Source organism: Macaca fascicularis, chromosome 3 (assembly GCF_037993035.2).
Source record: "Macaca fascicularis isolate 582-1 chromosome 3, T2T-MFA8v1.1".
In the NCBI taxonomy this organism is placed as follows: Eukaryota; Metazoa; Chordata; class Mammalia; order Primates; family Cercopithecidae; genus Macaca; species Macaca fascicularis.
This window is the reverse complement of record NC_088377.1, coordinates 184,330,242-184,352,815: the sequence shown is the minus strand read 5'-3', so window position 1 is coordinate 184,352,815 and position 22,574 is coordinate 184,330,242. Positions and strand designations below refer to the sequence as shown.

The following is a 22,574-nucleotide window of genomic DNA, read 5'->3' as shown; positions in this document are numbered from 1 at the left end:
GAGAAGAATAAGGATCATCCATTTCAAGTCTAAGGTGGCAATCCATGGTATTTTAGTGGTCTAGGAACCTATAGAAGACTCCCTATTATGAAGATACCAGTTATTAAATTAATATATAGTTTTAATATGATTTCATTCAAAATATCAGATTGGATAAGGCTGATAATAATTTTAATAAACATGAAAATTTGAAACTGTATCATAAATGACATTTGTAGGCACAGTGTGGCAAACAGTAGGAAATATTTGATGCTAGAGGTGACTGTTTTCAAGGTTCCCATGGCCTGGGTCTTGCCTGACTTCCATCATGGTTGAGGAGATTATTACAGCAGCGTGCGTGTTGTCCATTAATGGAACCCCATTGGTAAGCTCTGTCTACCATCACAGGGTGAGTCTGGTCCATCTGTGTAGCCAGCTTGGTCAGCATCGTATGCATGTAGCCTCACCATCCTCACGGCACCCTGCTGAGCCCACTGCCAACACCACTTCAGGACAATGAGAGTGATGGGCACTGGGAAGCATTGAAAGGCTTTCAATTCCATCTTATCCAATCATATGCTGTGTATTTATGACTGTAGACACTTACATCCAGACAGACAGGTTCTCTTAGGGATTCTGTAGGAAATACCCCATTAGTTCTTGCAATTTGTTCTGGGTGTGGCCTCATGTGGTGTCATGCCCAGGGGTTGCTTCAGAGTTGCCATCTCTCACCTGTCCAGGTTTAGGATGAACTTCCTGTCATAGGGTAATAATTAAGACAGAACCTTTACTGATGAAAGGAAAAACGTAAAGGCCAAGGGCAGCATGGGAGGAGAAGACCCGGGTCCTCCTATCACGTCATCCTCCTATCACGTCAAAGAGAGGTGTGCTGGGTTCAGGGGTCCAGGCTGCTTAGCACTAGACATTCGAGGTTTGAAGTATCAGCTGTTTATAGGAGTTGCCATCCTTGACTTCTTCGTGTATACTTTAAATTGCAGCTTTTATCACTTCCTGGAAAGTCCAAAGACCTTAGAGCCCTTATCTTCATTTATTCTTTCCATCTTTTATGCCAGTATTCTTCGTTATTCATAGCTACTCTAAAAATAGCTATTAACTGGAACATGAAGACATATTTGAGGCTTAATCAGAATAAAAGTTGATGTTTTGGAGTGTGCTCAAAAGTTTTGGAGACCTAATGGACAACACAGTGACTATAGTTAATGATTATTGTACACTCGAAATTTTCTGAGAGTAGATCATTTTCACCATACATACACACACAAAAGTAACTTTATGAGGTGATGGATATGTTAATTAGCTTGAGTGTGGTAATCATTTTGCAATGTATATGTATATCAAAACATCACCTTGTATACCTTAAATATACACATTTTTTTTCTGTCAATCATACCTTAAGAAAGATTAACAAATAAAATAACATGACAAAAATTGTACATAAAGATACCACCTGAGCTAACAGAACTATAGAGCCACTGTCTGCCCATTACAGGATAGAACATTCGGTGTCTATAGTATGAAATGGCAAAGCACTGAATTAAACTTCCACTTGTTAGATTTTGGAGTTGAAGCAATGTACCCACCAAGAACTTGTTTTGCCTCATAGCTGCTATTTTTAAATATAATGGAGAGATTACAGAGTGGAAAAATAAATCAATAATTTAGTTACTTATGATGACCTTGGATTACATAACACAATAAAAGGAAAGGCACCTGTTAGAGTTCTCTAGCTGAAATTTTGAACAAAAACTAATGTCCAATATGTGACTATGCTACCTGTTAGAGTTCTCTAGCTGAAATTTTGAACAAAAACTCATGTCCAATATGTGACTATGCTTTAGAAATCCATTTATCTTTGTTCTTGTCATACTAAAGGAGTTGATGGACAAGTTTCAAGCAAGATATGTTTGTGATGCCTGTGACAGAAACAATATACCTATTCATATTACATGTCCACATAGGAAGAGAGAGTACTGATTGTCTAAAAATTGGGTCTTGATTATTAGAAAAGAAAACAGGTTTTCAATCGCTTGAAAAAATAAAAATCCAAGCCCACTTGAAATATTTTCTCAGTATTCATTTGCATAATCAGTATTAGGATATGAGTTCAATAATAATTTGAGGTTCTAAATAACAATCAGACTGGGAAAATGAAACTTATTATTATAGTGAATTTCAGGATTGTTTGCAAAAACGTGGCTGAAACACGAGCAGAATATTGGAATCCAGATGTTAAAAGAAGGCAGTTGAACCAAGTAGAATGTGTTATACTATTAGGTCCCACTAAGAATTACATATTCCAGGCCAGGCATGGTGTCTCATGCCTATAATCCCAGCACTTTGGGAGGCCAAGGCAGGAGGATCACTTAAGCCAAGAAGTTTGGGGCTAGCCTGGGCAACATCGTGAGACCTGTCCCTACAAAAAACGCAAAAATTAGCTGGGTATGATCAGGTACACCTATAGTCCCATCTACTAGGGAGGCTGAGGCAGGAGGACTGCTTGAGCCCAGGAAGTCGAAGCTGTGGTGAGCCGTGATCACACTGCCATAACACTCCAGCCGGGGTTACAGAATGAAACCCTGTCTCAAAAAGAACAAAAGGCTGGGCACGGTGGCTCACACCTGTAATCCCAGCACTTTGGGAGGCTAAGGCAGGTGGATCACTTAAGGTCAGGAGTTCAAGACCAGCCTGGCCAACATGGTGAAACATGGTCTCTATTAATAATACAACAATTAGCCGGGCTTGGTGGTGGGTGCTGGTAATTCAAGCTACTTGGGAGGCTGACGCAGGAGAATCACTTAAACCCAGAAGGCAGAAGTTGCAGTGAGCTGAGATTGTGCCATTGCACTCCAGCCTGGGTGACAGAGCAAGACTCTGTCTCAAAAAAAGAAAAAAAAATAAGAATATATATTCCTATTGCAGCAACTGGAAGTGATCTCTAAAAATGTTCTGTATCAACTGACACGTATCTATTTATAGTGCTAACTGTATTTTTTTATTTCATTTTTTTTTTTTTTTGAGACGGAGTCTCGCTCTGTCGCCCAGGCTGGAGTGCAGTGGCTGGATCTCAGCTCACTGCAAGCTCCGCCTTCCAGGTTCACGCCATTCTCCTGCCTCAGCCTCCCGAGTAGCTGGGACTACAGGGGCCCGCCACCTCGCCCGGCTAGTTTTTTGTATTTTTTTAGTAGAGACGGGGCTTCACCGTGTTAGCCAGGATGGTCTCGATCTCCTGACCTCGTGATCCACCCGTCTCGGCCTCCCAAAGTGCTGGGATTACAGGCTTGAGCCACCGCACCCAGCCGCTAACTGTATTTTTTAACATTACAAACCCAGACCCTATGTGGACAGAAAATTAGCATTAACCTCTGATAATGGACTTGGCTGTTCCACTCTAAAATGACATTGTTTTAAAGTGTTTGGAAATTTATAAATGCTAGACAAAAGCAACCTAAACTCATCACCACCATTACCAGCGTCACCACTATCACCCTTACTAGCATCATCATTGAGCAACATAAAAGCCTGTAGTAAATGCATTTTTATTCACTATTTTTATTTTCATCAGAAAGACTTGTTTATCTTACTATAAGAAGGGATATAAAGATGTGGCCTCACAGTCAGAGTCACAAACCTTTCAGAGCAACAGGATAAACAAGAAGGCTGCTGTGCTTTATAACCAGGGCAACATAACACTTCAAAAAATAAAATCAGAAACACATAGATTGAGTTCTGTTTAAAGAACTTCAGAGATCCCCCAAACTACAAGTATTTTCATCCAAATCTTCTTGGAATACTCTTGTATTTCATGAGTTAGTTCTGGTTCTTTATCTCCCCTCCCTTGGGGGAGGAGGCACAGGGAAAGCCTTCCTTTTGGGCGGCTGTGAGTTGAGAGGAGAAGGCTATGGTTTTGTACAGCAAGGACATGACTGTGAAGCACTGTGTCTTGGCTGCTGGCACAGAAATAAACTCCAGAATCCTCCAGTTCTGCAGGCTGCACCTTCAGAGTAGAATACGTCCCTCCAGTCCTTTCAGCTGAGAATCGCTTGTTGGGCATACCGGACTCATCCTGCATAGACGCTCTCAGAAAGTATATCAGAAATTTTATTTCTTTTCCCATCACACGTCGATACCAATAAAGATAATCATGTCCAGAAATTGGGTCACATCTCAGAGTTACAGCCTGGCCCTTCTCTATTACCCTGTGCCTGGGGAACTGAGTAACTCCAGCTTCTGTATGCTCTGTGGGAAGAGACAAAAACAGAATACATGACAATACATGGCATGAATAGACTGGGATAGGGTAGAGCACAGATATTTAAGTACCTGAAGACTCACTTGCTCCCAGGAGACAAAGGGACACTAAACTGAGAAGCCTAGAAACCATGGCAGGACCCAGGTAAATCATGTTTCCAGGTGAAGGAGCTTGCAAGCATGAGAAAAAGGAAAGCAAATCTGTCTCTTGGCCCTGTAAGATGTGGCCTCCAGTGACATCAGCATGTTAACCGATGTCCACAGCCTCAGGAGCTCCCTCTAGGGACAGGAAACATAGAAGACCTAGCCAGGACTCTCTGAAGATTGCCTCTAGAGGGGGAAATGGAGAAAAACCGACGTCAATTAAAATCAACCTGTTTATGCATTTGACTAGATGTTAACCTTATATATACCACTCATATCTCCTGAGTCTGATGTCTAGATCCTACCTTATCCCATCTAGCCCTGTCCACCCTCATGTATCACATCTCCAAAGACTGTGGGGCATTTCAACTTATTGTAGTTATTGTTGCTATTGCTAATGATCAATATTTACCTTCAAATTCTCTTTTCCCATTATCTCTCTAATGCACTCCAATCAAGTTTCCCACCCACCCCCACCATTCTCAAACAGCATGCTCAAAACATGAAAGATTATCCTCAACTTTGCTTCACCAACAGCCTTCCAGCTGAAAACCTTAGAGTGGTCCTCGAATATTCTTTTTCTATCCCACCCTATAGCCAATCCATTAGGAAATTCAACTGGCTCTATCACCAAAATACACTTAGAATCCATCCATTTTTTTCATCACCTTCATTGCTAACCCTTGGGACAAAGCCATCATCATCTTTTTCCTGGATTACTGCAATAGATTCCTAGCTGATCTCCCTGCTTTCATCTACTCTACTTCTGAATTAGCTGTCAAACTCAGCCCTCTAGAACATGCTAGATCATGTCACTCATCTCCAAATCATCTACTAGCTCCCAGTTTTATTTGGAATAAGAAAGCAAAGTAACAAAGCACTTAAGTCCATCAAGGTCTTGTATGATCCATCCTGCCCCATTACCTCTCTGACGTAAACTCTACCACTCCCTTCCTTAAATTTTCAGTAATATGGGCCTCCTCATTGATCCTAAAATATTTTTAGGGCCTTTGCACTGGCTCTTTCCTCTGCCTGGAATGCTTTTCCCCCAGATACCTACATGTCTCTTTCTTTCATCTTGAAATCATTGCTCAAAGATCACTTCCTCATTGGGCCTACTCTGAACAATATATTGTCATTTCGACGCTCCTTACTCTGACAGTCCTGGTCTCCCTCACGTTAGTCTGCCTTTTCTTGCCTACATTGCAGGTATCACCTGCTAATACACTAAATGCCTTATTTATTTGTTTATCTCTGTCTCTCCCTCCCCGCAAAAATGTAAACATCAAGCAGACATGAGTCTTTGTCTTTTTTCCTTTTAATATGTGCACTGAGAACATCATACAATGCCTAAAACTCTTTCAAGAGGAGGTACTGCTGGAATAAAATCTTGAAAGGAGACTAGTCTTTTCCAATAACCTATGGAAGGCATACCCCAGACAGGGGGACATTAAAGTCTCAAAATTTTCTTTCTTTGTAGTTTGGGATGGGTGTCAGATAAAAACATGAGAGCAAGTTTTGCAGAAAATATTATGAGGACATGAGTTTCTTGGCCTAGTCTCAGGTTAACTGGACATATTGGAGTATATTAATTTTGAGTGGCTGCTATAAAAACTACCACAAATTTGCTGGCTTATAATGGCAGAGATTTATTCTCACAGTTATGGAAAAGTCCAAAATCGATGTCACTGGACCAAAATCCAGGTGTCATCAGGACCACATTCCCTCTAGAGGATATAGGAGAAGATTCATTCCTTGCCTCTGTTTCTAGTGGCTGCCTCACTCCTTGGCTTGTGGTTACATCACTCTAATCTCTTCCCCTATGGTCACATTGCCTTCTCTTCTCCATGTGTGTCTGATCTCCCGCTGGCTATCTCTTATAAGGACACATATAATTGCATGAAGGGCCACTAGGCTCATCCAAAATAATCTCCTTATCTCCAGATCCTTAACTTCATCACATCTGTAAAGTCCACTCTCTCCATCTAAGGTAACAGAGGCAGATCCCAGGGATTAGGATGTGGATATCTTTGTGGGGAGGGGTATTGTTCAGCCAGCCACACAATACAAAATCTGGCTTTTGGAAATTCTCATAGGTATCATTTTCCTGCAATAGTAGTGCATCAGCTTTAATCTTTTGTACATAAATCTGACATGGACATTTTCTTCACAGTGGAGCCTCAATATTTGCCTCCTCATAAAAACTAACTTTGGTGGAGTCTATGTGGCCCAGCATGCTTGGGATTGTACACAAAGGAGACTACAGAGGGAGCTCCTGTCTCAGAGAACCATCAGAGAAGCTCTAGTGATGGGCTTCTTAATAACGGGCTTCTGCTCAGCCTCCCTCACTACCCTTCCACTCCGCCATGTTTAGGATGCAGTGAAGCAGAGGTCAAGAAGAAGAAGAGGTTGAATTCTAGGTCTATCTGAGAGCTCTGAGTCTGGGGAGTAAGGACAACTAACAGCAGCCTCACAAATTGGCTTGGTAGGGACTCAGGTGACCCAAAGCTGGAGGACTAATGTCCTGTAGCTATAACAATACTACCAAGTGACTTTATATCCTTCATCCAACACCCACTGGTGCTAACATCACACAAACTATGAATTTGACACTGGCACAGTTGTCAAGTTCAGTTTTACTAAACTAAAGACAGTTCAGTTTTACTAAAGACTGTAATCAGATTTCCCCAGTTTTTCTGATAATGACCTTTTCCTGCCCTAGTACCTAATCCAGGATCCCATATTACATTTAGGTGTCATATCTTCTTAGTGTTCTTCAATTTGTGACAGCCTCTTTCCTTGTCTTTAATGATGTTGACATTTGAAGATTACTGGTCAGGTTTTGTAGAATGTCATTCAACTTGGATTTGTCTGATGCTTTCTCATTATTAGACAGGAATTATAGATTTGGGAGAGGAATATTATAGATATGTAGTCACATGATAACATCACAACATTGCATCATAAGAGAATGCACACAAGGTTCACAAGACTTATTACGGGTCATGTTTATTAACTTTGGTCACTTGATTACCATTTTTCTATTTCCCTTGTCTATTCATTAGAGGGAGGCCACTGAATCCAGGAGAGCAGAATCTAGGGGGATAAGTATAAAAGAATGTATGGGCATATGTTAAAACCACCGTCTTAATTAATATTTTGGGGACGATACTTTACAACTGTACAAATGATCAATTTCTTCTTAAAGTTACACCCACTAATTTTAGCACTCGTCATTGGGTCTTATGTGTGGCAACTACTCACAGTGGTGTTGTCACAGTGACTTTTCTATTTCCCTCTGTTTCTTCTACATATGCAATTTGGAATTCTTCAGTAAGAGATTGTCCTGTCTCACATTTTTTATTATTTATTTATTTAATCATTTCATTTTCAGTGTGAACTTACGGATTTTCTTTTACAAATTGTTCCAGCCTTAGTCATTGGGGAAGCTCTTTCAGATGGATTCCTCTGTCCTTTTGAGATGTGTCACATCCTTTTTCTTTCTTTCTTTTTTTTTTTTTTTGGAACACACCTCGTTACAACATTCTTGTATTTTTTATCTCAGGGTCCTAGAACCACCTTTCATTTTTTTAATTGGAGAATATTTGGCAACAAACATCTGGGCACTAGTGGTCTTCTAAGTGGACAGAACTATGAAATACATATATATATACCAACCCATTATTCACACAGGTATGTATTCATTTCTTTACCATTTTATCTATATGTTTAAAAACAATAAATTCATACTGATATCTCCAAACAGATGTTCTTGTACGTTAGAAATGTTAGAAATGTTCTTCAGTTTTGCTCTGAGACTTGAGTTACTTGTAAACACTTTGATATTTTGAAGTCTCGCCCACGTAGACCAGGAGCCAAATTTAGTGAAGGGCTTGTTTTGCTTTAATACTGAGGCAAAAGTCATCTGAAACCTCTGCTGATTGACCCATGAATTATTAAGTTTCCCATTCTCACTGCTCTCTCTCTCTCTCTCTATATATATATATATATATCTATATTATATATATTATATCTATATTATATATAATATATATATCTCTATATTTTATATATATATAAAAAAATATAATATATATATATATAAAACTTTTAGCCCTTTGTGAGCTCCAGGCATTGTTGAGTGGCTCTTTCTCCAACCTTAGGGGATTTCCTCACACATGTACTGCTTACAGCACAGCTGAAAGGTTAAGAGAGACCCTAGGAAGGTCTCCAGGATTCTCTCTGTGCAGCAATCGCCTTTTCAATGCCCTGTCATGTGAAATCTAGCTGCTTTGATCTTGTATTTCCAACTCTGACTCTGAGCTCAGTGAGATCACCCAGCTCTGCCTGGATTCTGCTTTCTGGCCCATGGCCTGGAAACTCCCTCCAGGTATTAAGACAGTCATAGTTCTCAGCTTGGTTGTTTCCATCTCTCAGAGATCATTGTCTTCTGTTGCCTGACTTCCAATGTCTTGACAACCGTTGTTTCACGTGTTGTGTGTACGTGTGTGTGGAGGGGGGCAGGGTGGGGGGTGGGGTGTTAGCTGTTTCAAGCAAGAAGTTAAATCTAATTCCTGTTAATCCATCTTGGTTGGAAACAGAAGTTTACTCCAGAACCATATTTAATTTCTTAATGCCAGGGTCCCCAAGGGTTTTAATGGTTATGGACCTTTTTGTCAGTTTTTGGGTGTGTGTTGTACATTCCATGCAGAGTATATTTCATTCCAAACACATGTGAGACACAGCCTGAAGATTCAATTTTTCTCTCCTAACTTTTCCTTTTTATCTGTCACCCAAAGACCTGACCAAACATCCAGTTTCCAATTTCTGGATCTTTGGGGTATAATACTTTTAGTTTATAAAGCCTGGGAGCATTTTGAAGCTCCAGGATTAAGGCAAACAATGTAATTCTGGCTCTTTTTTGTCATCTCTTTCATAAGGACATTAAAATCCCAGCTTCAGCTGTGAGGTCTGTACTGCTCTGAAAGCTTATAGGTCTTTATAATTTTAACTTCCCCTTAATACTCTGCCTATAAGTTCCTGCTTTTTTTTTACATAGTAAATTTCTTTTTCTTCTTAGCTTGTCTGTATATTGTTTTATAGCAATGGTGTTGTTTTAAATTTGATGGTAAATAGTGTATCAAATTTAAAAAGGAAAAGTTTTAAGCAAAGACAAGGCTAATCATGTTCTTTCTGCTCTTTCTATATTTTCTCTCTCCAAATAACCAGCAAAATGTATCACAACTTTTTTTCTTCCTTACCCAAGCATATAAAACTATATATAAAATTAACAGAGATATTTATTGATTTATTTTTTTCTTAAATAATTTTATGTGCCGTGGATTATTTTGCAAATATTTTCCCCTTGGAAGTTTGTTTTTATCATTCCTACAAGAGAATGGATAAATATGCCTATTCGGCATTCTTTTAACTTTTTTGTACATATGAAGTGAAGCACACACACGAGTAAAAGTGATAGGATCATACATTCTGAGTGCATAACTTTTTTTAGTGTTTCTATAATTGTCAAAAGTATAACTATAATTGAAAGATGAAACTGATGAACTCATTAAAAAGTAACATTCTTTTAATAGAAGAAAAGTATATACTTTTATATGCATAGAGGGACTTACAGATCTCAAGACATACTCTATAGTTACAATACCGTTTGACAAGGGTAAGGGACATTTTATGTTCTCTGTGTCATTGAAAGGGCCTACTCAGTGGCCCTTTCAGCTAAGAAAGGTCTCTTTCCAGGTAAGAAACAGAAAAAGAAAAGATGAGAGTTGAAGACATATGCAAGAATTTCACAATCATCTTAGAACACATAGTCTAAGTTGGATAATGAATATAGTACATGAGATGATATATGGTGCAATGTTTGCAGGAGAAGTCAATTAGTGGTCCTGATGGGGTTGAAGAATTGCTGCAGAAGTAGTACCAGAGATGAAAAGAGAAGCCTGCATGAGACAATAGGAGGCTTGAGGAAGCTATTTGGGGGTAATTCAAATAATTTGTTATTGGAAGTCTAGAAAAAGAAAGTGGAGAAGAAGGTGAAGGAAATGATCATTTGAAGTGAGCAACTGAAACAACTGAGAAGCCAAGATTGATGTTGGAAGTCATCAAAGATGTTGAAAGTTTTGAGGTAGAAGAAAAAAGAAAAGGCAGAGCAGTCATAACGAAAAGCAGCAAAGGAGAGAAGCATTCATGTACAATGGCTACACAGTGTTAAGCTCACTCAATCACTTGAAAGCTCCAGTCTGTGACACTCACCCTCAAACCTGGTCTCAGGCACCCTTGTGAGAAGTATGTGAGGAATCCCAGGAACCATCGCACCCACTGACTTCCTGCCAAAAGTTTCCTAATGTGATGCATCCTTATGACCTGTTCTTGCCTTGCCTAGGGACATGTGGAACACCAAACCTACGTACTTCCTGTGCTGGGGGAGGAGCAAGAAAGGCTGCTGAGAGCTGCTGGGTACTGGAGGAGAAGAGAAAGCACCAGGGTTTCTGCACAGGGAGCAGGCGATTCTGCAGCACTGTGACCAAACCACTGGCACAAAGATACACAGCCGAGTCCCTGGGTTCTGAGGGCTGGATCTTCAGAGTGGCTAAAGATGCATCAGGCATCTCTGCTGAGAATCGATCCTTGGGCATTCCTGAATCATCTAGAGAAGCCTTGTTGCGTAAGTAAACCAGCAACTCCAGTCCTTGCATCACGGTCTGTCTGTACCAGAAAACAGTATTGTGGCCTAAAATTGGCTGACATCTCATAGTTACTTCTTGTCCCATTTCTGTCACTTTGTGCCTTGGTGTCTGGGTGACTCCAGCATCTATGAGCTCTGTGAAAAGACATAGAATTTGGGGACAGTATAAGAAACATAATTGGAATAATAACTGGCAATATCCAAAAATGCAGGTGCTTTATTTGTGGGGATTCACCTTCTCCCAGGAGACAAAGGACCAGACAGCAGAGGAGCCTGGTGGCCATGGCAGGGCAGGGCAGGTGGAGCCTTCACCTAGATGAGACCCTTGTGGGCATGAATACTGGAGCTGAGGATTCTAGACCTTTCACCCAGAGTAAAAGGGGGACTGTCAGTGACATCACCATCTCTGTCCCTTCTCAAAGGACCTTCCTCCAAAAGTGAATGCTACAGAAGATTGAGTGAAATAAATTACAATTACTCTTTGATGTGGTTGGTTCACTCAAAGACTCTAAACACCCCCATTAGCTGTCACCTCTCCTAGCTGCAGTGCTTCCGTGGCATTGCACATCACATCACCCATTCTGCTTTCTCTGATGCATCATGTATTGATCTGCCTGGTGCATATTGCCACTTAGGTGTGCCATCAGCACCTCAAATTCTGGACATCAATAAATTACTTGTGAAATATCAAGAATTTTATTGTTCCCCTCACCGGCCATCCCTATATGCCAGACACGCAAAATCAAAGTAATGTGTTGCTTAGTTAGAGCTTTGCCCCAGATCCCTCGTGGAAGCATCTGGACTGCCATGCTCCTCATGCAGAGAACAAGGTGGCTGCCCTGGAAAGAGACAGAACTGTCCTAATTTTATTCCCAGTGAGGGCTGGAGGTGGATACTCTTGTGCTCTGTGACTCCCCCAGCCACACACAGTGTCTTCTGCATTTCTGGAGGACAAGGTCCCATTTCACTTCTCCAGGGTAAGGTTCAAAATTATGTTAATTCTTTGGGCACAGGTGAAGATTGAGCAGGGGTAAGTGAGAGCTTTGACCTTCCTTGAAAACAACAATAGGCACTCTCCAGTTAAATGTGATCTTCCTCTTACTTCTAAGAAAGCACAAACACGTTCCTTTAATGATTAACACTTGAGTCTCTCGGTATAGTAAGTCAACCAATATCCACAAATAAATCCTTTCTGGTGAGGGGGTGAAACTCTAGAAAATGGCCTGCTTTTTAGAGTATAGATAGTAGTAAGCTTTGTGTTCACAGAGTGGATGTGACACACTAGCTCCATGTCTCTGCTATTGGCACAGAGATTTCTCCTCCAACACCCCAAACGGGGGAGTATGTCAAGGGACAGAGAAACATATGACCGTCAGGGTGAGAAGTTACAACAGTGATATTTTTGTAATGTTAGAGAATCAGCAGTAACCACTCCTTTCTGGTCCTGTGTTTATTTGTGTGTGTGTGTGTGTGTGGTGATGGTGGGGGTGGGGGTCTTGTGCTATCTCTGCAATCAAGTGTCTTCAGACTCCATAGCATCCTGAGATTTGTGGTTGGAGAGGGCAGAGCCTAGATATAGGTCTTAGGAAGGAAGATGAAAACACAAACATATAGAAAACACTTCGATTCAAGGCCACAATATTCTAGGACAGGGATTTTTTTTAAAAAAACTGGCTAGGTTTAAAGGAAAGCCCATTGCAACAGCTTCCCTCATGTTCCTGAAATAGTTGCTGTCTCAATGATCGGCATTAGCTTATGAAACAAGATTCTTCTGTGTTTCTTTTAATGAAGGCCACTTATTTGAGCAGGAAGAGGCTTCCGTGACTATACTGTCACAGAGATGACCCTGTCCCCTTTCACGTAACATTAACATGTGGAACATTACAGGGCAGGGTCCTTCTCTACCATAATATTGGCCACGATTGTTGCAGTCTATCTTTGTGCCCCCTACGAAAACATTTCTGTGTGTTAATGAGAGTTAGTTTGGAGGATAAAAGGTGATAGGAATCATGTGTACTCTTTACTTCTTCTCTTATATGCTTTTCTGACCCAAAAAAATCCCATAACTTTTTATTGTAATTTGAACTGCATTGTACTGGTGGTATATCAGTGGCTTCTTTATCTGATAACCATCCTGAACGTGTGTAAAATCCCAACCTCACTATTGGTCTTAGCCCATTTGCACAAGTTTAGAAATCTTTGGGTCCTCCCTTCTCTTTCCAGTGCTTTCTCAGTGCTCAACAGGTAGGGCTCATGATCCAGGGACCAAACGTGAGCTTCTTAGTTTCTCACAATCAGACAATTCTCTCAGCAACTCTAAAGTGTCAGTGAGTGGCTGTGGCACTGAAGTGTCTCCTGGTAGCCAGAAGGACACAGTCACTAGAAATGAGCCCTTTGTCAAGACCCGAAGTAATACATGTTGTGTTACATTGGCACAGTGGTCATGTGCAGGGGTACCCACTCTTTCTGATCTAAGACTCAAAACACCTGAGAGAAAAATACTCATGTCAGATCAAATGAAGTAGAAATGTGAGGTTTGATTCTGGTCAAGAAGGGGTTGAGCTTTGCAGCTTGTTGGGCTAGCTAGCATTCTGCCGAATCGAATATGCTCTTCCATTACCTTTTCCTTAGCAGACAAGATCCCCTACTGAATAAAGAGTTGGCTCGCTAATTTTTTCTTTTCTTTTTGAGATGGAATTTTGCTCTTGTTGCCCAGGCTGGAGTGCAGTGGCATGATCTCGGCTCAGTGCAGCTTCCACCTCCCGGGTTCAAGTGATTCTCGTGTCTCAGCCCCCAGAGTAGCTGGGATTACAGGCTCATGCCATCACGCCCAGCTAATTTTTGTATTTTTCATAGAGGCAAGGTTTCACCATGTTAGCCAGGCTAGTCTCTAACTCCTGACCTCAGGTGACCCACTTGCCTCAGCCTCCCAAAGTGCTGGGATTACAAGCGTGAGCTATTGGGCCTGGTCTAGCTTAAGCTGAATTTCTAGAAGTTTGAAATGCTTTGTAAATTTGTCCTGTTCTTTCTCAAGCACATGTAGTATTAGCAATATTCACTAGAATTAAATTCCTTCTTAAATTTTTTGTTTGCACTTGTCCCTAGTCTTTCTAAATATTCTAGATTTGATCTCTGTGATCTTCTCTATTGAGAGATGTGCAATTAACAATGTCTGGGTCCTCTAAAGCATGCACTATTAAGATAAATATTGAATATCTTTAATTTCCTTGGTTGAGCAATTGTATCTAAAAGGTATTCTCATTTTTTGTTTGCCTGCTTTTCCTTTAATATGTTCCACCTTTCTTACACTTTCCTAAGCATCATAATTTTAAAAATAATTAGGCAGTCTCCTTTCAAGCACAGGCTAGAGCTGAAAATCCCATAATTTGAGAGTCTTCAATTGATGTCTCAAGGCATCTCTTCTCAAAAATGTCCAAATTGCATGTAACCCTTTATGTAGTGTTGATTTTGAGTCATTCCTTAACAAATCCCCAAATCTTGTCTTCCTGTGAAAAGTTTATCTAGTCTCCCCTCTGAGATCCTGCATCTTTTTTTTCCTCCATGAGGCTTCTTTACATCCAGTTATCTTGCCTGCCTTAGTAACAACTAAAATAAATCTCTTCTAATAAACCTTTGAGAGCAGTTGACTCTGAGTGCATTTCCTCTTCCCTCTAAAATTTATCTTTCCCAGATATGAGAACCTCTCCTTCCTTCCTTCCTTCCTTCCTTCCTTCCTTCCTTCCTTCCTTCCTTCCTTCCTTCCTTCCTTCCTTCCTTCTTTCCTTCTTTCCTTCCTTCCTTCCTTTCTTTTTAAAATTGGGGGTGAGGTCTCACTCTGTCACCTAGGCTAGAGTGTAGTAGCATGATCTTCGCTACTGTAACCCCTGCCTCCCAGGCTCAAGTGATTTTCCCACATCAGCCTCCCGAGTAGCTGGGACCACAGGCATGCACCACCAATCCCCAGCTAATTTTTTGTATTTTTAGTAGCAATGGGGTTTCACCATGTTGCCCTGGCTGGTCTCAAACTCCTGAGCTCAAGTGATCCACTTGCCTCAGATTCCCAGAGTGCAGAGATTACAGGTGTGAGCCACCACACCCGGCCGAGAACCTCCTCTTTCTTTCGTATAAGAAGTGTAAGTCTTCTAAGAAGTTAGAACTATTCCTGAGGAAGTCTTTTTCCTCTTCCATTTTAATGAACTTATATTTCAAATTTTAGTTATAATAGTTTATAAATGGTTAAAAGGAATCCCGTCCCCAAATTCTTGTGTTTGAATCCCCCTTTCCTCCATTTACTAGCCATGTGACGTGAAGAAAAGTATGTATCCTCTCTCTGCTTCAGTTTATTCTTCTATAAAATAAGGCATTCTAAGTAGATGCTGAATATTTTCTACTTGGAAAATGAATCCACTTGAAGTGCCCAAAACACAGTAAGAATTATATAAGAGCTTTCAATTTTAAATATTCTTCCTTTGCGCCTGTTCTGATCATCAGAAGGAAGTATCACTTCAAAACACTGTAGTGTCTCATCCATTTTTCTTAGCAAGTTAAAATTATCTTTGACAAGTATTCCAAGCACAGGCATTCTTTTAATTATACTCTCAGGTTTTGTAATAATAATGTTCATTGATTTTGAATCGTTGTGTATATGTGCTCTAATTTCTTTCAGAGAGTCCTCCTCATTACATTTTCTTCAACAGAGAGAGCTTTGACAGGTGTGCTTACTATCACATACTCTAAAGTATTTCTGTCTAGGAGTTCACTGTTTCTGATAGCTCACTCTCTTTAATTTCAAGAGTCTTGGAAATATACATTCTCCCATAACAATCCATCTGATGAGGCAATTTGAATGGTTATCTTTTTTTTTTTCCTTCGACTTTTATTTTAAGTTCCGGGGTACCTGTGCAGGAAGTGCAGGTTTGTTACATAGGTAAATGTGTGCTATGGTGGTTTGCTGCACAGATCATCCCATCACCCAGGTACTAACCTAGCATTCATTAGCTTTTCTTGCTCATGCTCTCCCTCCCACTAACCCCTTTCTGACAGGCCCTAGTGTGTCTTGTCCCCTGGGATCTGTCCATGTGTTCTTACCATTTAGCTCCCTCTTGTAAGTGAGAACATGCAGTGTTTGGGTTTCTGTTCCCATTAGTTTGCTGAGGATAATGGCTTCCAACTCTATCCATGTCCCTGCAAAGGACGTGATCCCATTTCTTTTTATGCCAACATATAATTTCATGTTGTATGCACCACACTTTCTTTATCCAGTCTATCGCTGATGGGCATTTAGGTTGATTCCATGTCTTTGCTATAGTGACTAGTGCTGCAATGAACATACACATGCATGTATCTTTATAATGGAATGATTTATATTCCTTTGGGTATATACCCCATAATAGAATTGCTGGGTCAAATGGTATTTCTGCCTCTAGGTCTTTGAGGAGTCGCCACACTGTCTTCTACAATGGTTTAAGTCATTTATACTCCCACAACAGTGTAAAAGTATTCCTTTTTCTCTGCAACCTTGCCAGTGTCTGTTATTTTTTGACTTTTTAATAATAGCCATTCTGGCTGGCATGAAATGGAATCTCATTGTGATTTGATTTGCATCTCTCTAATGATCAGTGATGTTGAGCTATTTTTTAAATGTTTCTTGGCCACATGTATGTCTTCTTTTGAGAAGTGTCTGTTCACATCCTTCTGTCCACTTTTTAATGCGGTTGTCTGGGGTTTTTTTTATTGTAAATTTGTTTAAGTTCCTTGCAGACTCTGGATATCTATCTGACCTTTGTGAGATAGATAGATTGCAAAAAAAGTTTCTCCTATTGTACAGGGGTCTGTTTACTCTGATGATAGTTTATTTTGCTATGCAGAATCTCTTTTGTTTAATTAGATTGCATTTGTCGATTTTTGCTTTTGTTGCAATTGCTTTTGGCATGTTCATCATTAAATCTTTGCCTGTGCCTATGTCCTAAATGGGATTGCCTACATTTTGTTCTAGGGTGTTCATAGTTTTGGGTTTTACATGTAAGTCTTTAATCCATCTTGAGTTAATTTTTGTGTATGGTGTAGGGAAGGAGTCCATTTTCAATTTTCTGCATTTGGCTAGCCAGCTCTCCCAGCACCATTTAGTAAATAGGAAGTCTTTTCCCCATTGCTTGTTTTGCCAGGTTTGTTGAAGATCAGATGGTTGTAGGTATGTAATATTATTTCTGAGTTCTCTATTCTGTTCCATTGGTCTATGTGTCTGCTCTTGTACCAGCACCATTCTGTTTTGGTTATTGTAGCCTTAAAGTATAGTTTGAAGTCTGGTAGTATGATTCCTCTAGCTTTGTTCTTTTTGATTATAATCGTCTTGTCTATTCAGGCTCTTTTTTGGTTCCATATGAATTTTAAAATAGTTTTTTTTCCCAATTCTGTGAAGAATGTCAATGGTAGTTTAATGGGAATAGCATTGAATCTATAAGTTACTTTGCACAGTATGGCCATTTTCACAATGTTGATTCTTCTTACCCATGAACATGGAATGTTTCTTCATTTGTTTGTGTCTTCTCTCATTTCTTTGAGCAGAGGTTTGTAGTGGGCTTTTAGTGCAATACATTTCCCTCTTAAAACTGATTTATCTGTACCAGAGATTCTGGTACATTACCTCTTTTTTCTCATTAGTTTCAAAGAACTTCTTGATTTCTGCCTTAATTTTGTTATTTACCCAACAGTCATTCGGGAGCAGGTTGTTCAATTTCCATGTAGTTGTGTGGTTTAAGTGAATTTCTTGATCTTGAGTTCTAATTTGATTGAACTGTGATCTGAGAGACTGTCATGATTTCAGTTTTTTTTTTTTTGTTTTTTTTTTTTTTTTTTTTTTTTGCATTTGCTGAGGAGTGTTTTACTTCCAAATATGTGATCAATTTGAGTAAGAGCCATATGATGATGAGAAGAGTGTATATTCTGATGTTTTCAGGTGAAGAGTTCTATGGATATCTATCAGTTCCACTTAATCCAGAGCTAAATTTGGGTCCTGAATATATTTGTTAATTTTTGGTCTCAATGATGTTTCTAATACTGTCAGTGGGGTGTTAAAGTCTCCCACTATTATTGTGTGGGAGTCCAGTCTCTCTTTGTAGGTCTTTAAAAACTTGCTTTATGAATCTGGGTGCTCCTGCATTGGGTACATATATATTTTAGGATAGTTAACTCTTCCTGTTGAATTGAACCCTTTACCATCATGTAATGCCTTTCTTTGTCTTTTTTATTCTCTGTTGATTTAAAGTTTGTTTTGTCAGAAACTAAGATTGCAACCCCTGCTTTTTTCTGTTTTCCATTTGGTTGGTAAAATTTCCTCTATCCCTTTATTTTGAGCCTATGTTTGTCTTGGCATGTGAGATGTGTCTCCTGAAGACAGCATATCAGTGAGTCTTGGTTCTTTATTCAGCTTGCCATTCTGTGTCTTTTAATTGGGCATTTAGCCCATTTACACTTAAAAGTTAGTATTGTTATATGTAAGTTGGATCCTGTCATTACTATGCTAGCTGGTTATTTCACAGACTTGTTTATGTGGTTGCTTCATAGTGTCACTGGTTTGTGTACTTCATTGTGTTTTTTAGTGGCTGGTAATGGTTTTTATCTTTTCATATTTAGTGCTTCCTAGAGGAGCTTTTGCAAGGCAGTCCTGGTGGTGACAAATTTCCTAAGTGTTTGCTTGTCTGAAAAGGATCGTATTTCTTCTTCACTTATGAAGCTTAGTTTGGTCAGATACGAAATTCTGGGTTGGAGATTCTTTAAAAATGTTAAAGAATAGCTTACAACCACTCTAACTTTATAAGGTTTCCACAGACGGGTCTGCTGTTAGTCTGATAGGCTTCCCTTTGTAGGTGGCCTGGTCATTCTCTCTGGCTGCCCTTAACATTTTTTTTCATTTCAACCTTGGAGAATCCAATGATTATGTGTCTTGGGGTTTATCTTCTCATGGTGTATCTTATGGGGGTTCTCTGCATTTCCTGAATTTGAATGTTGGTGTGTCTTGCTAGGCTGGGAAAGATCTTCTGTATCATATCCTGAAGTGTGTTTTCCAATTTGGCTCCATTATCCTTATCTCTTTTAGGTACCCCAATCAGTCATGGGTCAGTCTCTTTATATAATCCCATATTTCTTGGGGGTGTTGTTCATTCTTTTCCCTCTATTCTTGTCTGCCCCTCTTATTTAAGAAAGATAGTGTTCAAACTCTGAGATTCCTTCTTCCACTTGGTCTGTTCTCCCTCTGATACTTGTAATTGCATTGTGAAGTTCTTGTGTTGTATTTTTCAGCTCCATCAGGTGGATTATGTTCCTCTGTAAACTGGTTATTCTGGCTGTCAGCTCCTGTATTATCATGATTCTTAGCTTCTTTGCATTGGGTTACAACATGCTTCTTTATCTCAGCAAAGTTCATTATTACCACCTTCTGAACCCTACTTCTGTCAATCTAGCTATTTCAGCCTCAGCCCAATTCTGTGCCCTTGCTGGAGAGGTGTTATAGTCATTTGGAGGAGAAGAGGCATCCTGCTTTTTAAGTTTTCAACATTTTTGTGTTGATTCTTTCTCATTTTTGTGGGCTTATCTACCTTCAATCTTTGAGGTTGCTGACCTTTGACCTTGGATTTTGCAGGGTCCTTTTCACCGATACTGTACTTTGTTGTTTTCTGTTTGTTTGTTTTTCTTTTAATAGTCAGGCCACTTTATTGTAGGGCTGCTGTGGTTTGCTGGAAGTCCACTTCAGACCTTAGCTGCTTTGGTTTTTCCCATACTGGAGGTATCATCAGTGGAGGCTGTGAAACAGCAAAGATGGCAGCCAGCTTCTTCCTCTGGAAGCTCCATTCCAGGGGGGTACTGACCTGTTGCTGGCCAGAACACACCTGTAGGAGATGGCTGGAGACCCTGTTGGGAGGTCTCACCCAGTTGGGATGAACAGGATCAGGGACCTGATTAAAGAAGCAGTTTATCTGCTTTTTGGTAGAGCAGATGTGCTGCATTATGGGGAGTCTTTCTCATCCAGACCATTTGAATTCTACAAAGCCAACAGGCTAGAAGGCCTGAGTTGAGTGAAGTGTGGAGATGGAGGCTGCCCCTCCCTGCCAGGAGCTCCATCCCAGGGAGAGATCAGAGCTCTCAATGTAGAACCCTGGGTAGAACGGCTAAAGCCTACACAGGGAGGTCATGCCCACTGAGAAGGAATGGATCAAGGTTCTGCTTAAAGAAGCAGTCTGGCCATGATCTTCTGGCAAGGCAGCTGTGCTGCATTATGCGGGACCTTTCCTCATCCAGACCATTTGTATTCTCCAAAGCTGGCAGGCTCAAACAGCTAAGTCTACTGGACTGCAGAGTTGGTGGCCACCCCCTTTCCCCAGGAATTCAGACTTATCTCAGGCAGATTCTAGCCTGTTGCCATTGGCTGTCTGGAATTCCAAGCCAGTGGGTCTTAACTTGTGAGGTGCTGTGGAAGTGGGGCCTGCAGGATGATGCTCCTTGGCTCCCTGGAGTCAGCCCCCTTTCTAGGGTTATATGTGGACAGATTTCCCGCCTTGCCTGGGATCCTGGGGCTGAAATGTGTAAAACTCCTGGGTCTCTGTGTGTGCCGGAGCAGCTGCTCTGCTAAAACTTTACACAGCTCTGTGTACTGGATCCAAGGCCCTGTTGTTCTGGGCTTGTGAGGGGATCTCCTGATCCATGGGTTGCAAAGATCTGTGGAAGAAGCATGGTTTCCTGGGCAGGGCCACACAATCACTCACTGCTTGCCTTGGCTGGGGTGGGGGTTCCTTTGGCTGTGTGCTGCTCCCAGTGGGCTGTCGTGCCCCCGACACTCTGCTTTTCTTTTTTCTCTGTGGGTCAAGTTTTTTGCCTAGTCAATCCCAGTGTGAGAACCTGAATATTTCAATTGACAGTGCTAAATTCAATCACCCCATTTCATTCCTCTCCATGAGCACCACAGACCACAGCTGCTTCTAAATGGTCATCTTGTAGACCCTGAATAGTTGTCTTCTTACTCTCTGGGAGACTTAATATCAGGTTTGACCCTGCATTAAAAAAAATTTCACCAGTGAAGGAGAAGTTTGTAATCATCCAGGATTTGAGAAAATATCCAGACAAAAGTAGCTGCCATTGTATAGCTAAGTATTTGAATGAGAACCCCAAAACTTGAAGCTACACAATATGGAAAATACACATTCTGTGTTTGAATTGAGGAGCGAACACAGTAATAGGTCTGTCACTAAACCCAAATAAGTCTGTTGGATGTTACTAGTCCATAATTAGAATGATCTACTGGTAATATTAAAAGGACATGTCTATTTTACATGAAAGTAATTTTCCCTGCGTATTACATATTTTGGGAAAGGACACTGTTGTATTTGTGCTTATGTGTCCAAGAATGACCAAGGGGTTGGTGAATCAGCCTCAGTAAAGGTCGGTGGTGAATCAGACTCAGTAAAAGCCAACGACCACACTGGGAAGTGACTCAGAGACACCAGAAATAGTTCACAGGACTTGATATGCAAGCAGGAACTGCAAAGACCATGGTATCTTCAATGCCTAATGCAGTAATATCTCTAATTACTGGAATTGCAAAAATGTTTAAAGAATTACTAATTCAACATGGTAAACTGACTACCTTCCCGTACAAAACAATAAAAAATGCTGAAAACAAGAAAAGATATTTTTCGGAAACAGAAATGTTAAGGGCTTCTGGAGGTTTAAAAGCTGCTGGGAACTATGTTCATGTGTAAATCAAAATAGAAAACAGAAGAAAGACATCAGAGTTGAGCAACACTCTTCCTAAAAAGAACAAGCTTGGTTGCAGTGAGCTGAGATCCGGCCACTGCACTCCAGCCTGGGCGACACAGCGAGACTCCGTCTCAAAAAAAAAAAAAAAAAAGAACAAGCTTGGAATTAGTAATGGTCTATGGGATTATGGCTAGAACAATTTTAAGAAATAGATATTGCAATATAGAGTATATCAGTTGACACCTGCACAGCAATGCTTTATAACAACCCTCACTCAAATCTCACTGGTTAAAGTAATAATCATTTTTTATTGCTCATGAGTCTATGTGTTAAATAGACAGTTCTGCAAATCTTGAAATAGTCATAATATTCCTTTGTTGGATATGTAGTTTATAAATGTTTTACCCATTGCTGTGGCTTCATTTTCATCCTCTTAACAAGGTCTTTTACACATTAAGTTAAAACCCGAGCGTTCCCTTATCCTACTGGCAGGACATGTGACAGGGGTATGGCTCACTTCACTGGTGCCCAGGTGCTCAAACCGCTAGGGGGAGCATGCAGACGGGCAGGTGCAGAGGCCGTGGGGAGTGCTTTCGAGCTCCCACCCCATGGCAGCGTCTAGGACTTACAGTGCACTCTTTCAGCTGTGCCATCTGCAGTCAGCTTGTGTTAGTCAACTCAACAGACCCTCTGCTTATTGCAAGGACAGGGGGCCAATGTGACAGCC

General features: G+C 40.5%; 1 protein-coding gene across 1 annotated transcript in view; it reads left to right on the top strand.

The window, feature by feature from the left end:
• The window catches only part of LOC135969973 (uncharacterized), a 91,075-nt gene that overhangs the window by 14,732 nt on the left and 53,769 nt on the right, over window positions 1-22,574 (top strand). The window contains exon 2 of the mRNA XM_065541218.2: window positions 10,796-11,077. Within this exon, the coding sequence (XP_065397290.1) occupies window positions 10,796-11,077 (282 nt within the window). The remainder of the gene's footprint in view (window positions 1-10,795; window positions 11,078-22,574) is intronic.